We start from the raw sequence: 25,615 nt of genomic DNA, 5'->3' as shown, positions 1-25,615 counted from the left end.
TTTCTATAATGCGGATGTAATAACAGTTTGTGATTACAGGCACATTCTCAAGAGGAAGACTTATCAAATGAGATGATACATACAGCAAGCCACTTCCCTGAAAGGTCTTCAGGGCTGTGAGATCTTAGAATAGAAGGCTATATTTCTTTAATATAATAATAAAAAAATCTTTATCATGGCCTTTTGTTTTCTTTTGAAAGATTGCATCATATGATCTCTAGCCTCAGGATTGCAGAGCCCAGGAATTAACAGGAATTATTTTCTCTTTCCATTCATGAATTATTGTGGTCTCTTAGAAAGCTTCTCTTAACATTAGTTTTCCTTTTAACAACTGTGGATACTCAGCCATGGAATTTAAAGTTATTAGTTTAATTAAATTCTATATGATGTCTTAAAGAGCTTTATTGTTATTGGACTATGTTCTACTTTTCTTTTTTCCATTATAACATGTTTTTGCAGGCATTTCTATCAGTAAGGGAGAAAGAAAAAAGCTAAAGCATGTAAGGATTTGTATAGTTACAAATTAAAGGTAAATATTTTTTCCAAATAGATTCAGCCACAAAATAGTCTTATTAACAAGTTATAAAATATTGACCATATAAATGGAAAAAAAATTCAACCAGCTGAAATTATGTTAATTATGAATTATACTGACAAAGGAATACTTTTTAAAAAAAAATCTGGGGATACTTTTCAATTTTGCTGAAAATTACCTCAAAAATGTTTCCTAGAAATAATTTTTAAAAACTTTTCATTTTGTTGGCTTTCAGTAATACATTTGGTTCAAAATAAATAGAATTAATAAACCTCATCTACTTTTTATAATTCCCATCCACAAAAAGTAAAGACAAGGTAAAACAGCATTCAAGATTTCTATATGACACCTTCCTTCACTAATAGACACATTAGATTTAATAAAAATATTATTCATGAAGACTTGTTCTTAACTTTTCATAACAATATAATTGTGATTCTTTTTATGCCTTCAGAATCCAAACCTCCCACTGTAATAAAAATAAAACCTAAATCAGTTTTAGAAATAGAGCTCTCATGTATGTTCTCTAAAATAGGTACCTAAGCTTTGCTTGTTTCCAATAAATGACAACTATGACTGAATTTCTTTGCTTTTATGCTCTGAAAGTGATACCCTTAAGAATACATTTCCAGTACACAATACTGAGAACAAAACACTTTCTTTTACTTTGTTAGTGGTGATGGTACTTGCCAGACAGAAAAGTTAAGTAAAAGGAAATGGAGGCCCAGAGGCTGGACACGTGGATTCTCGATTTCCTTTTGCTCATAATTTTCCACTTAAATTTTATCAGAATATTTAACCTCTATGAAATTTGGTTTGTCTTTCAAAGGGAAACAATAAGACCTTTCTCGGAAAAGTACTGTTATAATATATGGCAGTAAACACGTAACTGCTTGGAAAAAGTTAAAAGTGCCCTATATGTTCAAAGTATCATTGTTATTTGAAGAATTAATCAGTTCAACAAGTATTTATTGAGTCCTAATGTGCATCAAGTATGATTCTCTTCAGTTGTTATGACAGATACATGAGCCCCTGCCCTCATGGAACTTACATTCTAGTGAAGAAGAGGGATTAAGGATCATCGGGAGTGGAGAGACTTCTGTTTTACATAATAGAGAAGTCAGGTTAAGCTTCTCTGTTGTTTTGAGCTGAGACCTGAGTGAGCTGAGGGAGCGAGTCACGTGGATGTCTGAGGAGGAACATTCCAGGCAGAGTGAATGACAAATGCAAGGGCCCTGCAGCAGGAGGATGCTTGGAATGTACCAGAAACTTACAGGGACAGAGAATGGCTGGAACTCAGAGGTCAAGAGGGAGAATGGCAGTAGATGGAATCAGAGAGATAGTGGGGTTGGAGTCAGCTGACCATGGAAGGCCTTAGAGATAATGGCAAGGACTTTGAGCTTGAATTTAGGTGACATGGAAAGCCATGGAGGATTTCTAAGATGAAGAAGAAGTGATATGATTGATTTATTTTAAAAAATCATTCTGGCTAATGTAGAGGAAACACACTGTGTGTGTGTGTGTGTGTGTGTGTGTGTGTGTGTGTGTGTGTGTGTGTGTGTTTCCATCAACTCTTCTCCCCTTTGACAACAGAGACCTAATTGTAAATCCCTCAGCGTGCACTGCCTTCCTACATTCCAGTGTCCATTCCCTCGACCTGCAATACTCTAGTCCCTGTCAAACTCTGGCCTGTCCTTCAGATCTCCACGTGAATGCTACATCCTACAGGAAGCTTCCTTATAAAGAAATTGGATGCTTGACTCTGTGTACTGTGCTTTGTACACTTTTCTATTTTAAGTATTGATTTTTATGACTCTATCCCCATGAGACTCTGAGCTGCTTAAAGGACTATGTTTTTCCATTTATTTATTTCCTCAGATCCTATCATGGTGCCCGGCATATGGTGCCTGGTCCTCAATGAATATTTTATGCCTGCATAAACAAGTAAATTAACATACTTATATAAGATAATTCTGCCAAATTTCAAGAGAAAGCATCAAAGACTATTCACTTGAACATTCATAATATCTAGAGATGGAGAGCACTAAGCCAGCAAATCCATAAAGTGCTGGCTCACTTATATATGATTATATAGAGGTTGCAGTGAGCCAGATAAAAATGGAAAGGGAACAGAATAAAGAAACAACAGGATGTATTTGTGGAGATCCTAGAACTGAAAGTCTGGGATCAAGAATGAGGTAGGCTACTGGGAGCTGATGACAAAAGGCTAGTGGACTAAAGTAAACTAAGTAGCGAGGACTTAATCTAGCTTTAGTTTTAGACTGGTTACTCTGTCAATGGTGTACCTAATTGCCAGGAAAGAGGGTCAGTCTGGCAGTAAGGGAATCTTTTGGACACTGCAGGGATCCATGCAGATGTGAGAAGAACTTAAACAAGGAGAGCAGAAATATACAGGAGGGAGCAGATTACAGGGGTATTGTGGATGCAATATTTACCATGCTTGGTACAGGGGTGGGGCAAAAGTATCATGGGTTCCTTTCCAGATGGCGGCTGGGAGATCACTTCTCTAGCTGGGCTAAGCAGAAGCACAAGGATTTTTAGGGGAAATGATAATGATTTCACTGTGTATGTGTTACAGTTGAAGTGGGTATGGAACAACCAAGTGGAGTTGTCTAATAAGGAAGAAACACAGTTCTAGAGCTCATCAGAGAATTCCATGTGGAATTCCAGTGTGAAAATAAGGATTAGGGAGCCACTGAGTGAAAAATAATTGTTGGTACAAAATTTAGATAACACCCAAGAAAGATATAGATGGTGAGAAGAAGAGAGAGCCAAGGATAGAGTTATGGAGAGTCCTGGCAAGAACCTATGAAGAAGGGGACTTGGGCACCCAGGGATCCGGGTTGGTGGGACAGCTCTGTAAGCCTAGGAATAAATATGGCTCACAACTTTGGGTTCAAGGCTACTGCATCAGTTAAGCCTTTTTTTCTCAGACGGTCAGAAAGGGCACAAAGAAAGTCTGGTGAAATTGGTTTTATGTCTAAGGACATGACTCAGAAATTACACACATGGCAAATGCTCAAATCCCGCTGATTCAAACTTGGTCACATGGATACATCTACATGCAAGGAAGTCTGGGAAATGCAGTCTATCACTGGGCTAGTATGTGCCTAGGCAAAACGTGGAGGATTCTAATACAAAAAGGAAGAAGGGGAGATAGATACTAAGGGGCACAATTAGATTCTCAGATTGTTTTCTTTCTTGTAAGTATTTTGCTGAGACCTATCTCTCCAAAGCAAGGACAGCTTTGATTAGGCAAAATGAGAAAAGAAAAAGACACAATTCTGAAACCTGAAGCTTAAGAAAAAACAGCAGGTGTTGGTGGGATGCTGCTGCAGAGGCAGCTCTGGTATGGTATGGTGAACATAGGCTGCACCAAACTGAGTGAGACCCCTAGCTCTTCCACTTACCCAGACAAGTTTCTTACCTGCCTACATCCCAGTCTTACTTCAGAAGGTCACTGAGACATAATGAGATCCAGTATGTACGATGCCAAGCACAGGGCCTTGTACCTAGTAAAGACTCAAACTACTACTCATTTTGTTTGTTTTCTTCCCATTTTTAGAGGGCAGAAGGAGGACATACCAAGAGGTGAACAGAAACTCAAGAAAGAAGGTGGCTGGACACCAAAAATCTTTGCCTACTTTGCAATTTTGGCTGGAATCCTGATGTCGAAGGTTAAATGAAAATCATGCTGTATGACTTCTCTCTCTCTTATCTCCTTTTCAGCCCCTACCAATCTTCAGCCAAAGTAAAAGACACAGAAAAAAAGTAGTGAGGTCCCCATGTTGCCTTGCACTGGGCCAGTAACAATGAGTCCAGATGAACAATATATAGTAGCAACCACACATTCTGGGACCACGGGTAAAAAGTAAAGTGGCAAGAAGAGAAACCTCTTTTGGTTAGTTTTCAAGGTTATCTAACTATTAAGTATGAATAAATCACTATTATTATTTTAATCACAAAAATATTTTCGTTAGTTTATTCAAATGAAAGTATTCAGGGAAAAAATATCTAACTTTAATTCTAGTCTAAAACTCAATGCATTTCCCCGCTGAGAGAAGAAAGAAGAGAAATGTTTAAAATATCTGGCTTCTGTGAAAAGCTTTAATAAATGATTTCTGATCAGAAATTTGAAGCGTGATTTCTTCTATTAAAAATTCCAGCTGAGGAGAGAGAAAAAATTTTGAGGGGGTGGAGGGGGAGAGAATTTGCTAAATACAGGCTTAATGTTTTGAAAATGAATGCACACAAATAATCTGAAATAAGTCAGATTTCAGTGCCTATGCATCAACATTAAAGTAACAACAAAAGGAAAGTTGGAGCGAGTTTTGCCCAAATAGACATTACGTTCCAGAAAAGATTTGGACTTGATTTGCATGCTTGGCATCCATTTGCCTCTGAAATGAAGAATTTTGAATGCTTTTGCAAGGTATCTCTCAGAAGTCACCTGTGTTGGTTTCATTTCCACTGTTCCATATTTATGCTCTACTGCTCACTTTCCACTGTTTACTAAACAATTTATGATAATTTCATTTATTAGTTTTAACAACAAAACTGTTTCATGGCACACAGCACTCTGTAACAGAACGCCCCCATGGGAAGCAAGTCAGATGCACATCTTCCAGCAATGCTCTCCCACAATGCTGCATTGCTAAATAAAAACAGGGCCAACAAACTACCACTTCCACTCAAAATAGCAATTCTCAAGGTGTGAACAAGTTGATTTTGTTTTAAAATTAAGAATTATAGAGAATAAAGGAGAATGAACAAAGGGCATAGAAAATGAAGAGGGTACCACCCAATATCAATTTTCAAATCATCAGAAGCCCATGGATTCAGGTCAGGAAGGCAATTAAGCTCAGCTAATTCAAAGAAACTGACCCAAGAACAAGGAAGAAAGTTATACTGATAGCTCTGCAGTCAGAAGACCAGGCTTTGGAGTCAGAGACCACCCAGAGTTCCAATCTCAGTTTTCCTAGTTATGTGACCTCAGGCAAGTACTTATACCTGTCTGAAACTGTTTCTGGACCATAAAAGATACCTATGATGAAGTTCAGGTACTTGTGTACACAAACACAAGTGCTTCCTGTGCTGTTGGCACTCAATAAGCTCAATAAATGGAAGCTGTTGCCAATAATCATCATCATTAAATGAAAGTTCTGTGAGGTCAACAATTTTTGTCTAGTTTTGGTCTCTGCCAGATCCTAGTAGTACCTGTCACGTAATGGGCACTCAATAAATATTTGATAATTTATTAAAATAAAAGTATATTTTTCAGAATAAGGATGCTTGCTATCACCAAGTCCACAATTGTCTCACACCTTCTCGAAATGGCACCTCACAGACTTGGTAAAAGGCAATACTGTCCATTTGAAAATAACTACATTGTATTAAAAACCTGTATTCTGTTGTAGTTTTCATTTTTCACACAGACAGTAACCACTATAATCATCTTTAAAGCTGAATCAACACATCTGCCTTGACATCTTTTCATTGCTTTTGAAGACATTATAGCTTTTACTTTTAATGTGAACCCAAGGCAAATAATCAAAGCATGCCTTGATGTTGGCTTCACACAAAGTAAAACAACTATTCAGCTAAATCATAATAGATAACTGCCTTTATTTGTAATCTTTTTCTCAAAAATATAAATGCTATCAACTTGAATAGCCAGAGAAAACAATAAAAACCATGGTCATGTGACCTGGTGTACTGGATTTTGGCATATAGTGAAATTTCAAAAGCGGCACATGTTACCCTTGTGGAATGCTCCATGGTAACCACCACTCTGGTTTGGATACTGGACACTAGATCCATAGCACCTCCCATTCCTTTCAATATCTGCCCCTGCAAAGAGAAACAGAAAATAAGAAGTAATTTTCTATCTTTCACCTCTTTAGTGTGTGGCAGAACAAAATTAACTTGTAAGAATAAGCTACTGGAATAATCAATGAGAAAAAAAACACATTGACCTTCATTGCTTAGTATGTGTTTACAATGTTTACATTGTAAATGTAATGTTTACAACCTTAATATTCTGCTCTTCTATTATTCTATAGTTAAAGAATAAGTTCAGGATAAATACTATAATGTCACTTTTACTCAATGTGGCTAGCATTATTTTGTTGATGATATACTAGCATTAAGACAGTCAGTAGATAAGAAAAATCACAAGAATCTTTCCAGAATTCTGACACATTAGTATTACTATAAAAACATTACATCCATTTCTTTCTTTTAAAACACGTCATCAGCACCGCCAAGTCTTCAATTACAGATCCTTTCTAAAATGCTCTCCTGCAGATTAAAATGCTATTAGGTAGTTGGCTGAGGCACTAACGGTGTTTCCCTAGTAATGATTAATATTAAAGGTGGGTCTGTCTTTCTAAAACTTGACATTTATCTTGCTCTTAGAAAGACAAGCCAAAACAAAATGAAAAGTATATTCTTGTTCATCAATAAACAAACAAACAAACAAACAGTAGAAGAATTCAGGATCCTTTAACCATCACCATCCTATTTACCAACCAGCTTCTATATACCACGCTCCGGATAATTCCCACTGTCTATTCTGTCTCTTGGTTACAGAATTTTGGAAAAAGCAAGTATTTCCAGAGATAATGAAATAAATTCTTACTCAGGTATATTGAAGAGAAACGTTTTCTAACGTTGAAACCTCCTTAAAACTTTAATTTTTTTTTTGATCTGAGTCTTCTTGCTGATTTGACAGTAAACTCTTACAGGGCTCTTGGCTCCTTTCCCATAATTTCACAGCTACAAGATTAGGCAACGCACTCATACCTGGCTTTAAAACACAGTCTCAATCCCCTAGTTTCAGAAACAACATGGCATGAACATGAACCAGATGGGTAGTATGAAGGAACAGAGCAAGCAGTCAGCATGTTATCATGGTTTGGAGCTTGCCACTACCTAAGATGGGTAGCAAATGGCAATGGGTGGGAGAGTGGGGAGCAGGAAAAGAGTGGAAGGTACAAAATGAGTCTGTCTCCGGGCACGTAAGTTTGAAGTTAATCAGAATACCTATGTGGAAATGTGTAATTTTATACTTCTATAAGCTACGCCTTTATCATTAGTCAGCTGCAATTCTACTAAGTGAGGCACCAGGTTACAATATTTCTGTAGACAACACTGATACCTCAATGTGTGAAGTTAGATAAGTCAGAGATGAAAGCAATAAATGTCTATTATAAATTCTAATTCTACGGAAGTTCAAGATTTTTAAAGCTTCAAAAGACACTAAAGCAAGTCCATTTTAAAGCATCTCAATCTACTGTGGTAAAAACATCCAGCCAGTCTCAGCTTCTAGATAGTATTCTTGGACAGACTCTGAGGGTGTAAGTGCTAGAAGAATGAAGGAGCCAAAGAAAACCAGAAATTAAGCTAGTCTGTTAAAAATTTCTTGAATTTAAAAAAAGAAAAAAAGCATTCCTTGAATTAGACTATACCACAGTCAAATTTTGAACCCTGTGACACAGTGATTATAGGTAAAAGCTTATGACAGCCTCTAACAGGAAGCTTCTCCAATTTAGGTGAATCTGAATTATACGTTTTAAAACACTGTCAATTATTTAAGAAATATTTACAGAGTAACTACTGGATGCAAAATACTGTGCTGGCAGGAGTATAAACAGTTATAAAATATGGTGGAAGAACCACCTCTTTGTTTCTGTTAAAAAGAACATTCTTGTTTGTCTCAGTGTAAAGCAACAGCTTTCATCATTCAGAGATTCAAGCGGTCTGAGTCTCATCCTCAAAGCACATACTACAAATTTCAGAGAACCATTTTCATACTTAAATTCTTTCCAAGAATGAAAAATACACAAGATTAGGTATAGAACACCTGAGATCTATTCTACTAACCTACCGTGTGACACTGACAAAACAATAAATCTCTCTGAATTTGGGTTCATTTTCTATAGACCAGAAATAGAAATATCTGCCCTATCACAGAGCTGTTGTGAAAATGCATGAGATAATGTATAGAAAATTGTGTAGTAACATAAATTTGTTGGCATAGCTTCATTCAGTCAATTTAGTTCACTGAGTATCTAGTAAGAGCCTGGTGCCATACCAGGTGCTAGAGTTAGAGATTATCAAAACAGGCTTCCTCGTAAACGTTATTGTCTGAGGGAGGGAAAGTATCCATGGGTAATTAAAGAGACTTGGATTAAACTTCCTTTCTCTAAAAGAAGCGTGCCCCATTTCGCCCTTATCCCCAGGGAAGAGCAAAGTGCCTTTTCTCTATGTCCTTGTGCTATTGAGTATGTAATTCTGTCACAGCAAATTTCAACTTTTTCTTTTTTGCATTGTAAGTGCTTGAATGAGTATGTGAACAAATTAAATTAACATAGGTATGCTCAAGTTCTGGCAGAACACTGACAATGCAACTGCTAACTGTGTCTGGGGAGGCAGGAACAGAACAAAGAGGCTCAGGGGGATTTCACAGAGAAGGTATTTCGCAAAAGTAGTCTGCCAGACTCAAAGGCAAGGAAAGTAAAAGTAAAAATAAATGAATGAGACTATATCAAACTCAAAAGCTTGTGCACAGCAAAAGAAACTTGACAAAATAAAGAGGCAACCACCTAAATGGGAGAAGATATTTGCAAACAATGCCTCCAATAAGGGGTTAATATTTAAAATATATGAAGAATTCATAGGACTCAACAACAACAACAAAACAATCCAATTAAAAAATGGGCAGATGACTTGAACAGACATTTCTCCTAAGAAGACATATAAGCAACCAACAGATGTGGAAAAAATGCTCGAATTTCCTAGCTATTAGAGAAATGCAAATCAAAATCACAATGAGATACCAGTTCACACCTGTTAAAATGGCTATTACCAACAAGACAAGTAATAACAAGTGTTGCAGAGGTTGTAGGGGGAAAAAGAACCCTTATATACTGCTGGTGGGAATGTAAATTGGTATAGATGCTATGGAAAACAGTATGGAGGTAACTCAGAAAATTAAGAATAGAATGTAAACTGTTACAGCCACTGTGGAAAGCAGTATGGAGGCTCCTCAGAAAATTAAGAATAAAATTACCATATAGGACCCAGCAATCGTCCTTTTGGGTATCTACTCCAAAAATTTGAAAGCATAATTCTGTAGATAAATGCACTCCAATGTTCATTGCAGCATTATTCATGATGGCCAAGACAAGGAAACAACCAAAGTGTCTTTCAATAAATTATGTGATAAAGACGATATGGTGTATATGTATATATATATAGAAAAGAATATTACTCAGCCATAAGAAAAGATAAAATATTGCCATTTGCAACAACATAGATGGAGATAACCACACTAAGCAAAATAAGTCAGACAGAGAAAGTCAAGAACCATTATTTCACTCATGTGGGATATAAAACTGAAAACAAATGAACAAGACAAATAAACAAAAAACTTATAGACACAGACAACAGTTTAGTGGCTACCAGAGGGAAAAGGGGCGGGGGTCAAATATATGGTGACGGAAGATTTGACTTTGGGTGGTGAACACACAATGCAAAATACAGATGATGAAATTACTGAATTGTACACTTGACACCTATATTATTTTATTACCAATGTCATTCCAATAAATTTAATTTAAAAAAGTCATCTGCCAGATGGGAAAGAAAACTGCAGTATCTCCTAATAGAAAGCATTTCTAGCAAGTTAATAGGAAAGCCTTCAAATACTTGGTTTTTCTACCATTTTCAGTATGTTCGTTGTATTACATAAAGAAAATAAAATGTTTCCCTCCATTTCAATTACCAAATGATTTCTGAAACAGAATCAATGACTAAAGAAAAACAATTCATTTTATCTATACCAGCAGATTATATAAGACATACTCTCCAATACAAGCAGGAAATTCACCTCCATCCTTCAACCCAGCTTAGTAGGCACTCTTTGGGGACCCAATTACTTGCATTTCCCAATTCTCTACTGCAATTAGGAATGACCGCATGCCTGAGTGCTAGACAATGCAAGAGCAACAGGGTGATATCTGTAATTTCCAGGCTCTGGCCCATAAAAACTTCTCACATGCAATCCTTCAATCTCTTTTGCTTTCTGCAATCTGGACACTCACATCCAGGTGACCTTGAAAATAACTAAGCTTCCCTCAGTCTGGGCCTCCTTACTCAAAACTACATTGCATTGTTGAATAAGAGTGAAAAAAATGTATAGGGTGCAAAGCCACTGCAATTGAGAGTCTTATTTGTTGCAGCAGCCAGTGTGACTAATATAATGATTTGGTGCCCAGATGAGTTCCACAGAGATTTCAGTGTAGAGTTAAAACTAACTCTTACAGCTACACAACAGAGTGGGCACCTGAGCAGGTCTCTTATGGGGATATTTTACTATTATTTCTTGAGGGAGGTAGATATATGCCAGATTCTGAGCTGAGTCCTGTATTTCACCTCTATCCAAATGTCTAACGTTCTGCTTGACATTTTACACAGATGAGATACTGATCTCACTTCCATCTTCATCTCCTTCCCCCAAATCCAACATCCTATTCAACATGCAAAACAAGAAGTTCATAAAACTGAGTTAAAGAGCCAGAAATATATGTTTAAATAAATCACAGGAGGGAAAATGATACTTGGAGAACACAGGCTTATAATGAAGAAGAGATTCTGGACATGATTGAAGCACTAGGCCAGGGTGACACAAAGTGTGGTTTTCTTTAAAATCTTATCAGCAAACATACATTTCTTGAATGGTGCAACTTTAGTTCTGAAATGTATTCTGGCCAGCATAATGGAGAGATGATTGCTGGATACTCATTTCCTAGCCAACTCAATTTTTTGCAGTAATGGACTGACCCTAATATCAAGTATGGAAAGAATACTAAAAAAAAAAAAAGAGCTAGAAATGCTGCATGCTCTATTATGACAGTTACGTATCTTTTCTAAAACAATAATACTAACTCATAAATATAATACAATTCATAAATATTTATTCAGAGTTTATTATGAACCAGATACCAAGATAGGAATCAGAAATAAAAAATAAATATAATTATCTATCTTTTTTCTAGAAAATAGACTGAAACTATTTTAAATGTATTCTACTTACTTTGATCCGTTTCTTAATGTCAGAATTTTAAAGAAAGTAAAAGTCTGTTGATAACTCAATAACATTAAACGACTTCAACACATCAAAGTACAAATATTAAACTCCACTCCCAAATAAATGGTTATTTAAGTTCTAAACATGACATTTAGTGATATTTTAAGGTTTTTACAAAAAAGTAAAATAAATTCATTTGAACAGTTCTGTGAAATGCTGTTTAAAATAAAAATATAAAACACACTGAAAATCATTCTTGCTATCACCTTTATATAAAGGGTATAAATAATAATGGCTTATTTGCAGATTTCTTACCTCTAAATATTCTGGTCTTAAGTAAGAGCAACTTATAAAATATAGAAACAATTTCAAAGTATTTTAAACCAATGTTGTGTGCCTTCCTTACGCCCCCGGAGAAATGTAAATTAACTGAAGTAAAAGAGAAAGATAGCTGTGGAGTGATTTATTAATAAAACTAGGGCTTGTTGCTCAATATTAAACACCAGAATATTAAGTTCCCACCTCAATCCAAATGTAAGCCTCTTCATTTGTCCCACATCCTATCATTAAAAATGCTCTAGGAAAGAAAAGGGCCTCCAAACAAGCTTCTAGCTAGAGTAGGAGAGAGGGAAACTAAGAAACAGAACAATATATGTTTAAACACCAAGACAGGTTATAACTCCATTTTTTAGAGAAAATAAAAGGTGTACAATTTGCCTTAGGTTAGCAAAGTTATAGCAAAGTTACAGCAGAATATTTCTTTCTTCTGTATTTTACTTTGTATTCAAAACGAAGAAAAATGTGATTTTCCTTTCACTGAGTAATCGTATTTCCCAGGACATGTGAATTGGTCAAGTAAATTAACTAATATAGAACTGAAAATATAATTATACTCTTGAATGCTAGAAGTTGACAAAATTGCTTATAACAAATATTAGTTATCGATCATAATGTGGGCTACAAAGAACATATTGAAAAAGCAGTACTTGAATAAACTCAAATTTTTATTTTTAAGTTCTCTATCGGGGACCTTGCTCTCTCTCCAGGTTCTCCACCCTCCCACTTTCTATAGCTCCCCTCTGTTGATTTCTCAACACGCTGAAATCTGGTTTCTGCCCTGATCACGCCCTTGAAGTGAGAACTACTCAATTAGGTCTCTAATATTTAATCATTTGATTCAGTAGACACTTTGTGGGTTTATTTTAATACATTCCTGGACCTTTCTAGTACATTTTACACCATTTTCCACCAACTCCTGAAACTCTCTACTCCTGGGCCTCCACAGTACAATACTTCCTACTTTAAGACTTTCAGGCTCCTCCCTAGCATCTTTTTTCCCACACCACCTTGGTGTCTTGGCCAACTTAAAAGCTCTGTCCTTAGCCCCGGCTCTTGACTCTACTTGTTTTCAAAGAGTAACCTCCTCTACTCTCAGGATATAGACTTACCCTGACTCTCATCATTCCTAAAGCCACACTTCCAGCTCAGATCTTTCCTCTGAGTTTCAGATGTCAATATCCAAAAACATCCCAGTCATTCCATGGCATAATCTATTAGCTGGTTCCCAAAATTGCATCCTCTTATTCCCGGGCACATGGTTAGGTACATTTTCCAGGTTTCCTTGAAGTTAAAGTTAGTCATATAAATAAGTTCTGGCCAATGGAAAGTGGGTAAAAGTGATATATAATAGAGCTGGACCATAAAATTCCAAGAAAAATTCTCCACGTTCTTCCCTTTTCTGCAAACTTCATGTTGAAAATGGTAGAGTCATGGATGGAAGGGATGAATCTAAATCACCTAATGAGTTCACAGAGAAGAACTGCCAGCCAGTCAGGGATACTCATTTTGGTTCTACGTGAGTGAGAAATAAAAACTTCTATATTATGTTAACCATTACAGGGCTCACCTCTGAGTGGCCTAAACCAAATCAACCATCCTTATCCAGGCAAATCTCAACTACCTGCTCATTTCCTAACTCAATTAGAGGCCAACCATCTACTTCAAGGTCCAAATCAGAAACTTTCTTATCTCTTGCCTCTTCTTCATTATTCATGTACACTCAGTCAGTCATTCAATCACAAAGAACTCCAGTTTTCCCAATACTTATTGAACTTGACCTTTCCTCACCCTAGCTAAGATCCTTATGATTTCTCCCTAGAGTATTATAACAACATCCTTACTTGTGAACCTGTGGCCAGCTTTGTCCTTCTCAAGTCTTTCCAACCCACAGCCATGAAAATAATCTCTGTAAAATGAGCATCTTACATCATTCCTCTGTTTAAGCTTTTCACTAGTTCAGGGTAAAGTCCAAGCACCTCAGAGTGACATACAAACCTGTGACAACCCGGCCTCAACCCTCCTCATTTCCTCACACCCCAGTTCCCATGTCTATGCTAGCAACAGTGAGTTGTTTGTGCACAGCACAGGGCCTCATACTGTATCATCAGGTCCTGCCCACCCTCATTCTATCAAGCATACTATAGCTCACCTTTTATGTATCAAATCAAGACTAGTCCGTCCACAAAAAGTTCATGTGCTTCTGCCCCATCCCATCAACAAGATTAGATTAGGAACTTATTTTGGGTACTCTCACAGCATCTTTGCTTATCACTGTTTTAAATTTACCACATGATCTGCATTAAGATCAGGGCTGATGTTCCACTGGAAGGTGTTCCTCCGGCAGCCAAGGCCATTCAGGTAGTTATAACTGAAATTCTTCCTCATGAGAGGGACACTATCCCCTCTCTAACCAACCCTCCCACCATCATCTAGCAACTTAAAACACAACAGCAGACCTCCAAGGCCCTATCCAGCTATGACTACCATCTGTTCTGACCGATCACAGCTATTCTGATTAATCAGTACCTGTGCACTAAAAAAAATCAATTAACTTCAAATAGGAAAAATGAGTTCTGTTCCTAGCTATTAACAATGATTCTCTCATTTGTAAAAGTATAAATACCATTCAATGGAATCTTCCTAGTTCTTGTGAAACCTCATCACTCCAAGTAAAGAAAAAAATCCCAGTGTACATAAAATTGATTATAGGTCATTAACTCTATCTTTGTATAGGAAATTCATAAGCATTTATTAAGTGGATAGTTAGAAGTATTAAACTTTCATGTTTTCTTTTCCTCAGTTACAATCAATGTGTGACTAAGTTTCTCTTTGGCTATAAATGAGGCACTTTGGAATAGGTTAATTTCTTTGCACAAAGTCAGATAGACTAACACTGATCTTTCTATTTGCTGGATTAATAAAATGGACAGCAAGAGAAAAACTCTGTGTTATTCTTAGCTCTGTTTTGAAGCTATAGTTTCAGTTTTCATAGAACTACTCATAATTCTGCAGAGATGAGAACAAACATCAAAAACCCTGGCTAAGTGAGTTCGCCCTGTTTTATCAGGCCTCGTACAGAATATCAATGTGGAGGCTGAGCAAGTGCTCCAGGACAGACTTAAGGAGATTTAAAAAAAATTTTTTTAATGATTAAATATTATTACACTATAAGTTGTTTAATTAAATTTATTAAACACAACTAAGCACTGGAGCATCCGGCCCTGTACATTATCCAGAAACAGAGTAAGTATACTATTTTAAAATCCAAGGATAAGTTATTTTCCAAATGAACAACCTCTCCCATTGGGTCACTGAGAGAAATGTATTAGAATCATATGAAATTGTCTACATGTGACTTACAAACAGAAATTTCATATGATTGGTTCAAACTAATGTTCTACTGATGGGAAAACTGATCTCATTTACTATTACAAAGAATTTTTTTTTTAAGGCTTATAGTATTTTTAGGGGACCCCTAGAAATTTACAACAAAAATAACAGCTAAAATACAAACAGAAAGGTTATGATCATTTTTATGTGTCTGCATGTACTAAAATAAATCAATCCCCTCCAAAACTCATTTATATGGATTATGGATTTATTACTATTTCTTTTAAAAACAGGAAATAGTCACTGTCAGAAATTGTATTTTCTGATTCCTCAAAGAGAGTGTGGGATGAGGCAAGAGGATATGAGAACTAGAACCACGGGCGGAAACATACTTGCTCCATCACCTCCTCCCACCGTCTGCAAAACGCTAAAGAGCAAATTACAGAATTATTGTTAATTACACTGCCATCTCTGACAGCTGGATGGAATTTTCACAGAAAGACACAGTGACCGAAAGAACATTATTAAGGAATACATTGAAATCATTATCGGTGTTTTTATCCACAGTAGAAAAGATTTTTTTTTTAAGTATTATTTAAATGTTTAAAAAAATCCCCAAACCCTAAAAACCCACTTAACAGCAACTGTGAAAGAGCATACTAGGTGTACCAAATGTATTAAAGGGTTAGGTAGAAGAATATAAACCATTTTGATTCTACACTAAATTAACAAGTACTCTATTTATTTCAAAGATGTCCTGTAGATTTTGCTGATGATCTAGTTTAATGACTGCTAAGTACCTACTGGGAATTAACAGCTATGAATATTAATGTCAAATTGATAACCCTTTGGTCATTGTCTGAGAGCCTTACTTTTTTCCTCCTGTGCAAGGCCTAATCTGTAAAATGGGGACCCAGAGCCTCTCACATGTGAAGACAGGTCTCACCTCGGTTTGCTAAGAAAGCATAACTCATTTTTGGGAGTAGGAGAACCATGGGCCACATCATTCCACAGAGATTCAACTGGGACAAGTATGAGGTCTGAGCCCCAAGAGGGAGAAGCATATTCTCTTTATGAGAATGACTCATCTATAGGAGCAACAGAGAATGCAAAGAAGCCATGCCGCTCGCTGTGGGAGGGTCCTAACAGCACAGGCAGTGGATGGTTTTAGAAATCAAAAACACAATTTCTCCTTTGAAAACCCTGAAACTGAAAAAGTGCATAGAAGGTAAAACTGAAGAGAATAAGGTGGAAGTGACTTTTTCAAACACTGAAACAGGTTAAAAGAATTATTTGGGGGAATTTGCCATAAAGTTAATATTTTTTCGAAAGATACATAATAAGGAAAACTGAGAGAGTATTAATTTCTATCTTCTTATCTTTCCAAGTCAACTGTGCCAAAGCAAGTTCTTAGACAGCCAAAAAAAGAGAGAGAGAGAGAAAGATGATGCCAAATGTCTGCAGAGAAAAGTAACAAGTTAAAAAAAAAAAAAACTTTTTGGTGAAAGTCTTGGTAATGCAGAAATCAAAACACTGAGAACAGAATGAAAACAATGAAAGATGTTCTTTTGAAGTAAAATACAAAGAAAGATCAGAAGAAGTAGAAATGTACAGAAAAATATAAACTTTAATTCATTTCCTCTTATGCAAGTGTTTTAACTCCCTAAGCTTTATTAAAGGTGACTTTTTACATTTCTGGGCTTGATGTTTTCAATAACTTTATCTAACTGTCTATAATAACAGAGATGGATGTTACTTACGTGACAAAACAATATTAAAAATCAATGTCTGAGTGAAAAAAAACTTGGTTATTTCAGATCCATTTTTTCATGGAGCCTAAATTTAGTGCATTCCTAGGTGAGAAGCAAGAGCTGCAGTGAAAAGAATTTTACCTCTTTTACTGCTACAACACCCTGGGGCAGATATGACTTTGCTCACATTCATCTGGAACTCAAGCATGGCAAATACTTGGACCTGGAGCATATTTGCTAAAAATTAACTATATTTTTATTCTCAAGAATACCATTTTTAGGCCTAGTATTTGGAAGAAAACACAGTCTTTTGATAATAACCTTGAGACAAAGCTATATAGAAAGAAATTACTTTTCCCCCTAGCCTTAGTGAGCAAATCTAAAATGGAAAGTTGTTTATTTTTATTATTCAAAAGTGAATGACATGGGATGTAAAGTACAGCATAGAAAATATAGACAATAATAACATAATTAATATGTTTGGTGTCAGATGGGCACTAAACTTATTGGGGTGATTACTTCGTAAGTTATATAAATACCTAATCGCTATGCTGTACATATGAATCTAACATAGTATTGGATATAAATGAAAATTGAAAAATAAATTTTAAAAAACTGAATGAGTGTGGGTTAGTACACATACATACATTACTTAGCTCTGTCCACTGAGAAAGCCTACAAGCAATGACTCACAAGTAGCAACAAGCATACCTAACACCCAGATCTTGGTTTCAAATGCCATTCGCAAATAAAAGAAAATGGCTCCTTGGAGAAATACCAGATTCTAAGGGCAAGAAAACTATAAGATGAACATCTTATGGAAAGGAAGAAGTACTCAACAAAAAATTTAAAAAATGCAAGTATACAAGAGCCAAATTGAAAACACCCAATGGCCACAGTTGAAATAATTTGAGCATTAAAATAAATAACATGGTATTGGATTATAACTAAAAGTATAAAATATACACAAGTCCATACTGCTGTAAACAAATGATTGAATAAATAAATAAATAATAGAGAAGAGGCAAATCTTCTCCCTGGAAGAACTGCAGATAATAAATAATGCCCCAACTACAAGAGACCTTCAGAAGAGTGGGGGCTGAATCTATTGACTTGCTTCTAAAGAATAAAGTAAGGAAAGGAAAATATAGTAACTTTATAGTGAACATGCCTGGGAAACACTATCTTAATCAGATGATAAAAGTTAATGTCAACAGTGATGACATGGAGACATCCTATGCTCCCTAACATGATGAGGAAAGAAGTATACTTTATAGTATTCTTTCTAAAAACTCAGAACCCCAGGCTCATCATAAGAAAAACATCAGATAAACCTAAATGGGGAATATTCTACAAGACATCTGGCCAGTACTTCTCAAGACTATAAAAGTCATGAAAAACAAAGAAATACTGAGAAACTTTCACAGACCAGAGAAGACGAGGGAGATGTGACAACTAAATGCAACGTGGCACTATGAACTGGATCGTGGAAAAGAGGGCACTAATGGAAAAACTGATAAAATCCAAGTACAGTCGGGAGTTTAATGCACCACATGCAAGACTTATACACTGAAAACTATAAAACGTTAATAAAAAAAAATTAAAGAAGCCACAAACAAATGGAAAGACATCCCACGTTCATAGATTAGTAGATTTAATATTATTAAAATGTCCATAGTACCCAAAGTGATCTACAGTTTCAAAGGAATACCTATCCAAATTCCAATGGCATTTTTAAAAACAGAAATAGGAAAAACATTTCTAAAATTTATTTGGAATCGCAAAAGACCCTGAATATTCAAAGCCATCTTGAGAAAGAAGAATAAAGCTGGATACATCAGACCTCTTGATTTTAAAATATATTACAAAACTACAGTAATTAAATAGTATGATACTGGGGCCGATAAAACAGAATAGACTTCCCAGAAATAAATCCACACACATACAGTCAACTAATTTTCAGCATGGGTGCCAGAAATACACAATAGGGAAAAGACAGTTTCTTCAACAAATTGTGCTGGGAAAACTGGATATCTGCATACAAAAGAACAAATTAAACCCTTATCTTATACCATACACAAAAGCACTCAAATGAGTTAAAAATTTACACACAGACCTAAAACTATAAAAAAGAAAAATGGAAAGAAAACATTTCTTCCTCTAGAAGAAAACATGTGAAAAACTTCTGGACATTCTTCTTGGCAATGATTTCTCGGATATGACACTAAAGGTAAAGGCAAAAAAGAAAAATAGACACATGGAATTATATGAAACTAAGACACTTCTACACAGCAAAGAAAACAATCAATGAAATGAAAATGCAACCTAAGGAATGAGAAAAATAGCAACAAACCACCCATTTGATAGAGGATTACTATCCAAAAATCTATAAAGAACTCCTATAAAAAAAATCAAATAATCCAACTGAAAAAATGGGCAAAGGGCTTGAATAAAGATTTCTCCAAAAAAAAAAAAAAAAAAAACCATACAAATGGACAACAGGTTTATGAAAAGATGTTCATCATGATTAACCATTAAGTAAATGCAAATCAAAACCACAATGAGGTATCACCTCACACTTATTAGGATAGATATTATCAAAAAAAAAAAAAAAGGCAACAGAAAATAGCAAGTGTTGACAAATATGTGAATAAATTGGAACTCTTGTACACCATTGGTGGAAATATAAAATGGTTCAGCTGCTACAGAAAACAGTATGGAAGTTCCTTAAAAAATTAAAAATAGAATGGCCATATGATCCAGTAATCCCAGTTTTGGATATAAAAATATCCTAAAGGATTAACAGCAGGATCTCAAAAAGGTATTTGCACTCTTATGTTCATTGCAGCATTATTCACAATAACTAAGATATAGAAATGACGTAAATATTCATTGAAAGGTGAATGGATAGTGGTATATACATACAATGGAATACCATTCAGCCATTAAAACAAAGGAAATCCTGTCATATGCAACAACATGGATGAATCTAGAACACATTATAGTAAGTGAAATAAGCCATCACAGAAAGAAAACTACATGTGATCTCACTTTTGTTTATGTGAGGTATCTAAACAGTCAAATTCATGGAAGCAGAGAATTGTGGTTGCCAGGGGCTGGAAGAGTGGGAAATGGTTACTTGCTATTCAATGGGTATAAAGTTTCATTTATACAAAATAAATAATTTCTAGAAATCTGCTGATGTACAACAGACTGCCTATAGTTAACAACACTGTATTGTACACTTAAAAATTTGTTAAGAGAGTAGATCTCACATTTAGAGTTCTTACTACAAATTTAAAAAAGACAAACCTTTCCCGTCCCCCAAATAGTAATGTACCAATCAAAATGTGTATTTCTTAGTTTTAACAAATGTACCACAGTAATATAAGAATGTAACAATGAGGGAAGTTGGGTAAGGGGCCTATGAAAACTCTTTATACTATCTCTGTAAGTTTTCTGTAGATCTAAAATTATTCCAAAATACAAAATTTATTTTTTAAAAAATTCAGTATATGAATCATTTCTGTGGTTTTTGTTTTTTCATCAAAATGTAAACAAAACAGATTGGTTCTGATTTCCTTCTAGGAGGGCCTTTCCTAATAAACTCTTTAAGTCTGTTGCTAATAAGCTTTTCTAAATCTGACTTTCCGAAAACAAGTAAATTTATGACAGTTAAATGAATCTGAAAATTGATATATTCAAATAAAATAAATTTGTTTTCATCTACGATCTGTTTTCTCATAGCAAGTGAACGTTATCCCTTTGCAGAACCCAACATTTACCAATACAGAGTATACTAGCATAACAGAAAGTCACAAGTTAGTATCTGGGTAAAGAATAAGAAAGAATTCTGAGAACTGTGTATGTGGGTTTTTTTTTTCTTACTGTTACCAATAAATAAACTTTACTATCCAAGTCATTATTATTTCGATAAGCCTGTTCTGATGGTAGACAGCTTAGATTTCTGATAGAATACTTTAAAAAATAGTCAAATATAATACTGAGGGCTACATGAAACATTGTTCAGCAACCATTTTATTACAAGTTTGAAAAGACTAGGAATATAGATTGGACTTTTGTTCTATGACATATAATGTATCATTTCTACTTTTTACTATTATTTCATACTTCTTATTATACTTTATTTTTTCCATACTGAGTATCTTTTAATAAACTCAATTTATGAAGAAAATTCTGCATTACCTAAATAGTACTGGCAGAAAGTAAGTAGATATAATAAGCTTTCCTCTATAAAAAATGAAAACAAGGAAAAGTTAAATAAATTACCTGAAGTTATAAAACAAGTCAGAGAAAGAATTGGATGGAGTCTCTCTATAGCATACAGAAATAGGTAATTAAATCCCCAAAGAAGATGATTCCTATTTTAAAGTGTCCATTATGTTGAACTTATTGTACTATTTTTCCCATTGTTTCTAATCTGTTGGATGCTATTAATTAATTCAGTTATGAGGCAGACAGCAAGTCTACAGATGCCTTATGTAGCTTCAGTTTAAACAACTTCTAAAAATGCAGTCAGATCCTTTAGGACTAAAAACTTTCTAAATGTGCTTATAAACAAACCATGCATCTTTCACCAACCTGAAAGCCATGATATAAGAAAACTAAATTTCCTAAAAACTACATGATTATGAGCTGAAGTTTTATTCAAGATGAAAATATGTTAGCTGATAAAGCTTCTAAGTACAGAGTAACAAGTTTATTTTTCATAAAGTTCTGACAGTAAGAAAAATATTGTATTTTAAGAGAGCTGTGCCATTTGTGAATTAGGTTTTCAAGGTCTGATTACTCAAATGATGTTTGTCTTCATTCTAATGTACATATTGGGCCCTTTATTATTTTATATAAGTACATGATCTATCTCTACCAGAAGGCAGTGGTTCCAAAAACAGGAGATAAAACCCAAATCATAGTAACAACTGTCCAATAAGAAATTCCCTTATCTCGTACTATTGTTACTGTTTTAAGCTATAACTATATCCAGAAAAGGCAAAACAGATAATGAGTGGCTAAAACATGTCAAATCTCATGTACTTGAATTAAAGCTTATGAGCCTTCCTCAAAAGAATCTGTATCAAACCTTCATGCAAAACATATTTATTGTTTTTATTCACAATTGTAACAAGGTAGGTAATCGGGTTTTCCATCCAAAATTATATTTAGAAATTGGTACTAACAGAGCTAAATTTTGGTAATATGAAAAAATCATATATAATATCTTATTCTCTAATAATTCTCTATAAATGAAGATATATTACAGATACTCCAATGATCTGAGTTACCAAATGATAAAATGAGCAATGGTGAATTTATTGGTCAAATAAAGGTAAAAAATTCTACCTTTTACTTAGGAAAATTCCACTACATTGGCTGAGGAGGAAAAAGAAAGGTGAAAAAAAAGCTAAAAGTAAAATGCTGATGATTTTTCCTGGCATTCCATTCAGACAGTGAAGGTCTGGAAAGAGGATAAGATGGGAGACAGGAAACCAATGCTCACTTGACTCAATCCCATATGCCTCTGATAATGTGAACTTACCAAGATGACTCTAGGATTTAAAAATACATGTTGCCATATCATACAACTTCCAAATGGAAGTCATATGCTCTACTGGGTTCTAAACAATAACTGTGATCCAATCCAGCATTGTTTTGAAGGTCTTACCAACACACATTCCAGTGCTAACATGATCGAGTGCTGGAAGTCCTCCAACACTGCCACACCTCGTGTGCATTACTAAGGAATGCAAGCAAGCCAGATGCATCAATGTATAGTTTCTGCAAGTAAAAGCATTTAGGGCTTTCCATTTTTTTCTGAGTATAATTTTAATTATATTCTACAAACTTTGACATAAAAGTCTTATTTTCATTAATTCCTAGGTAATTTGTGATTTCAGTTTTGATTTCTTTTTTGATTAGGTGTCCTATGCAGGAAGAATGTGTGACATATTTTATGGGTTTCCCAATCTTTAACAAAATAAAACACACTTTTAAGTGTAATTTGAATAACGTGATTTTCACCTTAGGGTTGACTTTTAGAAGCTTATCCTCAATAAATAACTCCTTGCATTTAAAACCTTTGGATTACTAGAAGCTCAATTATTTAATGCAGATGATTTCTAGGTCTCACAACTGTCAGAAGTTTGAACTGGGTACAAAATTTTTGAAATTTTACCATCTCTCAACTATTTATTTTTCTAAGTATTCAAATTTCCCATTACATCATAGCATCTTCAGAAATGTGTAAATCCACAGCTTGACAGTTAAAACAATATTTTAGAGTTAGGTTCCTTTAGGATTTATTGAGTCTAAGATCTTAATTTAATGGATTAGACCTTCACTGTCCAATAAAGTAGACTAGCCATGTGTAGCTATATAAATTTGAATTAAGTAAAATTAAAAATTCTTCAGTCATACTAGCCACATTTCAAGTACTCAAAAGCCAGATGTGGCTAGTGCTACCATACTGTACAAAGCACATATAGAACATTTCTATCATCATGGCAAATTTTTCTGGACAACACTGGATCAGAATTTGTATAATACTACAACTAGTAGCAAAGTTAAAACTAGAAATCAGGTCTTTTATATTTTACTCTTATCTGCTTTCTATTAAACCATATTGTTCCTAAGAACTAATAAATAAAGAGGATTTATTAGTTCCTAAGAACTAATAAATAAAGAGGATATATTAGTTCCTAAGAACTAATAAATAAAGAGGATTTATTTATTTAAATAAATAAAAAGCAACAAACTGAATCTAACATGAAATGATCTTATTTTATATAAAGTTTAAAAAAATGAATCATGTACTTGTCCACAAAGAAAACCTAATAAATTCCAAAAGGCAATATAAAAGATAATTTCCCCCAATTTTTGAAATTTGAAGGAAAGAAAAACATTCTTTTTGCAAATTATCAAATCAAAAGATAAATGAAAACAAATTATAAATTACCTAAAAATTAATGAAAATCAGAATTTTACATCAAAGTTTATAGAATACAACCAAAATTATATGCAAGATGAAGAGTACTAAATATTTTTTATTAAAACAATAAGACTGAAAATAATCATTCAATTTATAAATCTAAAACTAATATAAAATTAGAGAATAAATAATAAAAATAAATAAAATTAATAAATTACATATTTCTTAAAGTAGATTTGATTAATTTAACAATAGTCAAATTTGTGACCAGATTAACTAAAAGAGAAGAGAGAAAATGAAAATCTACAGAATTAGAAATACAAAGTAGATATAATAATACCTCTTGAGGATATGAAAGAAATTATACAATAATATTATATGTTGACTTGGACTAATACTTTTGAAAATCCAAAAGAAATGGATGTTTTCTGGCAAAATACACATTAACAAAATTGCCATAAGAAAGGCCACAAAATTTGGAGTGACCAATAAGTATAAAAATATCTTATAGATTGTTAAAAATTGATAATCTGTATTAAAAGAGTAACGATGATTTAACATCTACCAATTTAAATAATGACATTAACAAATTAAAGGTGAACTGTGTGACTAAATCAATAGATAAAAGTACATTGTAAGACCTGAAACCATAAAACTTCTAGAAGAAAACATAGGTAGTAAACTCTCTGATATTGCTATCAGTAATTTCTTTTCAGATATATGTCCTCAGGCAAGAAAAATGAAAGAAAAAAATAAACAAATGGGATTATATCAAGCTAAAAAGTTTCTATATTGCAAAGGAAACCATCAACAAAACAAAAAGACAACCGACTGATTGGCAGAAGATATATGCTTATGATACATCTGATAAGAGGTTAATATCCAAAATATATAAAGAACTCATACAACTCAATAACGAATAAACAATCCAATTAAAAAATGGGCAGAAGACCTGAACAGATATTTCTCCAAAGAGGAAATACAGATGGCCAACAGACATATAAAAAGATACTCAAGGTCACTAATTATCAGAGAAATGCAAATGAAAACCACAATGTTATCCCCTTGTACCTATCAATAAATGAAAGAACAAGTGTTGGCGAGGATATAGAGAACTGGGAACTCTCATACACTGTTGGTGGGATTGCAAATTGGTACAGACACTATGGAAAACAGTATGGAAGTTTCTCAAAGAATTAAAAAGTATATACCTTTTGACTCAGTAATTGCATTTCTGGGTGTTTATCCAATTCGTAAAGATCTATGCACCTCTATGTTTATGGCAGCACAATTTACAATAGCCAAGATATGGAAACAACCTAAATGCCCATCAACAGACGATCGAATAAAGAAGTTATGGTTCGTATATACAATAGAATATTACTCAGTCATTAAAAAAAAAAAAAAAATGAAATCCTGCCATTCAAGAATGACATGGATGGACCTAGAGGTTATTACGCTGAGTGACATAAGTCAGACAGAGAAAGATAAATACCACATGATTTCAATTATATGTGGAATCTAAGGAACAAAAAAAAAACAAACTAATCAAAAACAGACTCACAAATATAAAAGACAATCTGGTGATGGCCAGAGGGGAG

At 34.4% G+C, this 25,615-nt stretch overlaps 1 protein-coding gene across 1 annotated transcript in view; it reads right to left on the bottom strand.

The window, feature by feature from the left end:
• The window catches only part of OXCT1 (3-oxoacid CoA-transferase 1), a 110,368-nt gene that overhangs the window by 16,519 nt on the left and 68,234 nt on the right, over positions 1–25,615 (bottom strand). Inside the window, exon 14 of the mRNA XM_039842584.1 lies at positions 6,317–6,406. Within this exon, the coding sequence (XP_039698518.1) occupies positions 6,317–6,406 (90 nt within the window). The remainder of the gene's footprint in view (positions 1–6,316; positions 6,407–25,615) is intronic.

The sequence above is a fragment of the Pteropus medius genome, unplaced genomic scaffold (genome assembly GCF_902729225.1).
Source record: "Pteropus medius unplaced genomic scaffold, Ma_sr-lr_union100, whole genome shotgun sequence".
NCBI lineage: Eukaryota > Metazoa > Chordata > Mammalia > Chiroptera > Pteropodidae > Pteropus > Pteropus medius.
The sequence above is the reverse complement of the archived record's forward strand: the minus strand, read 5'-3'. Positions and strand labels throughout refer to the sequence as shown.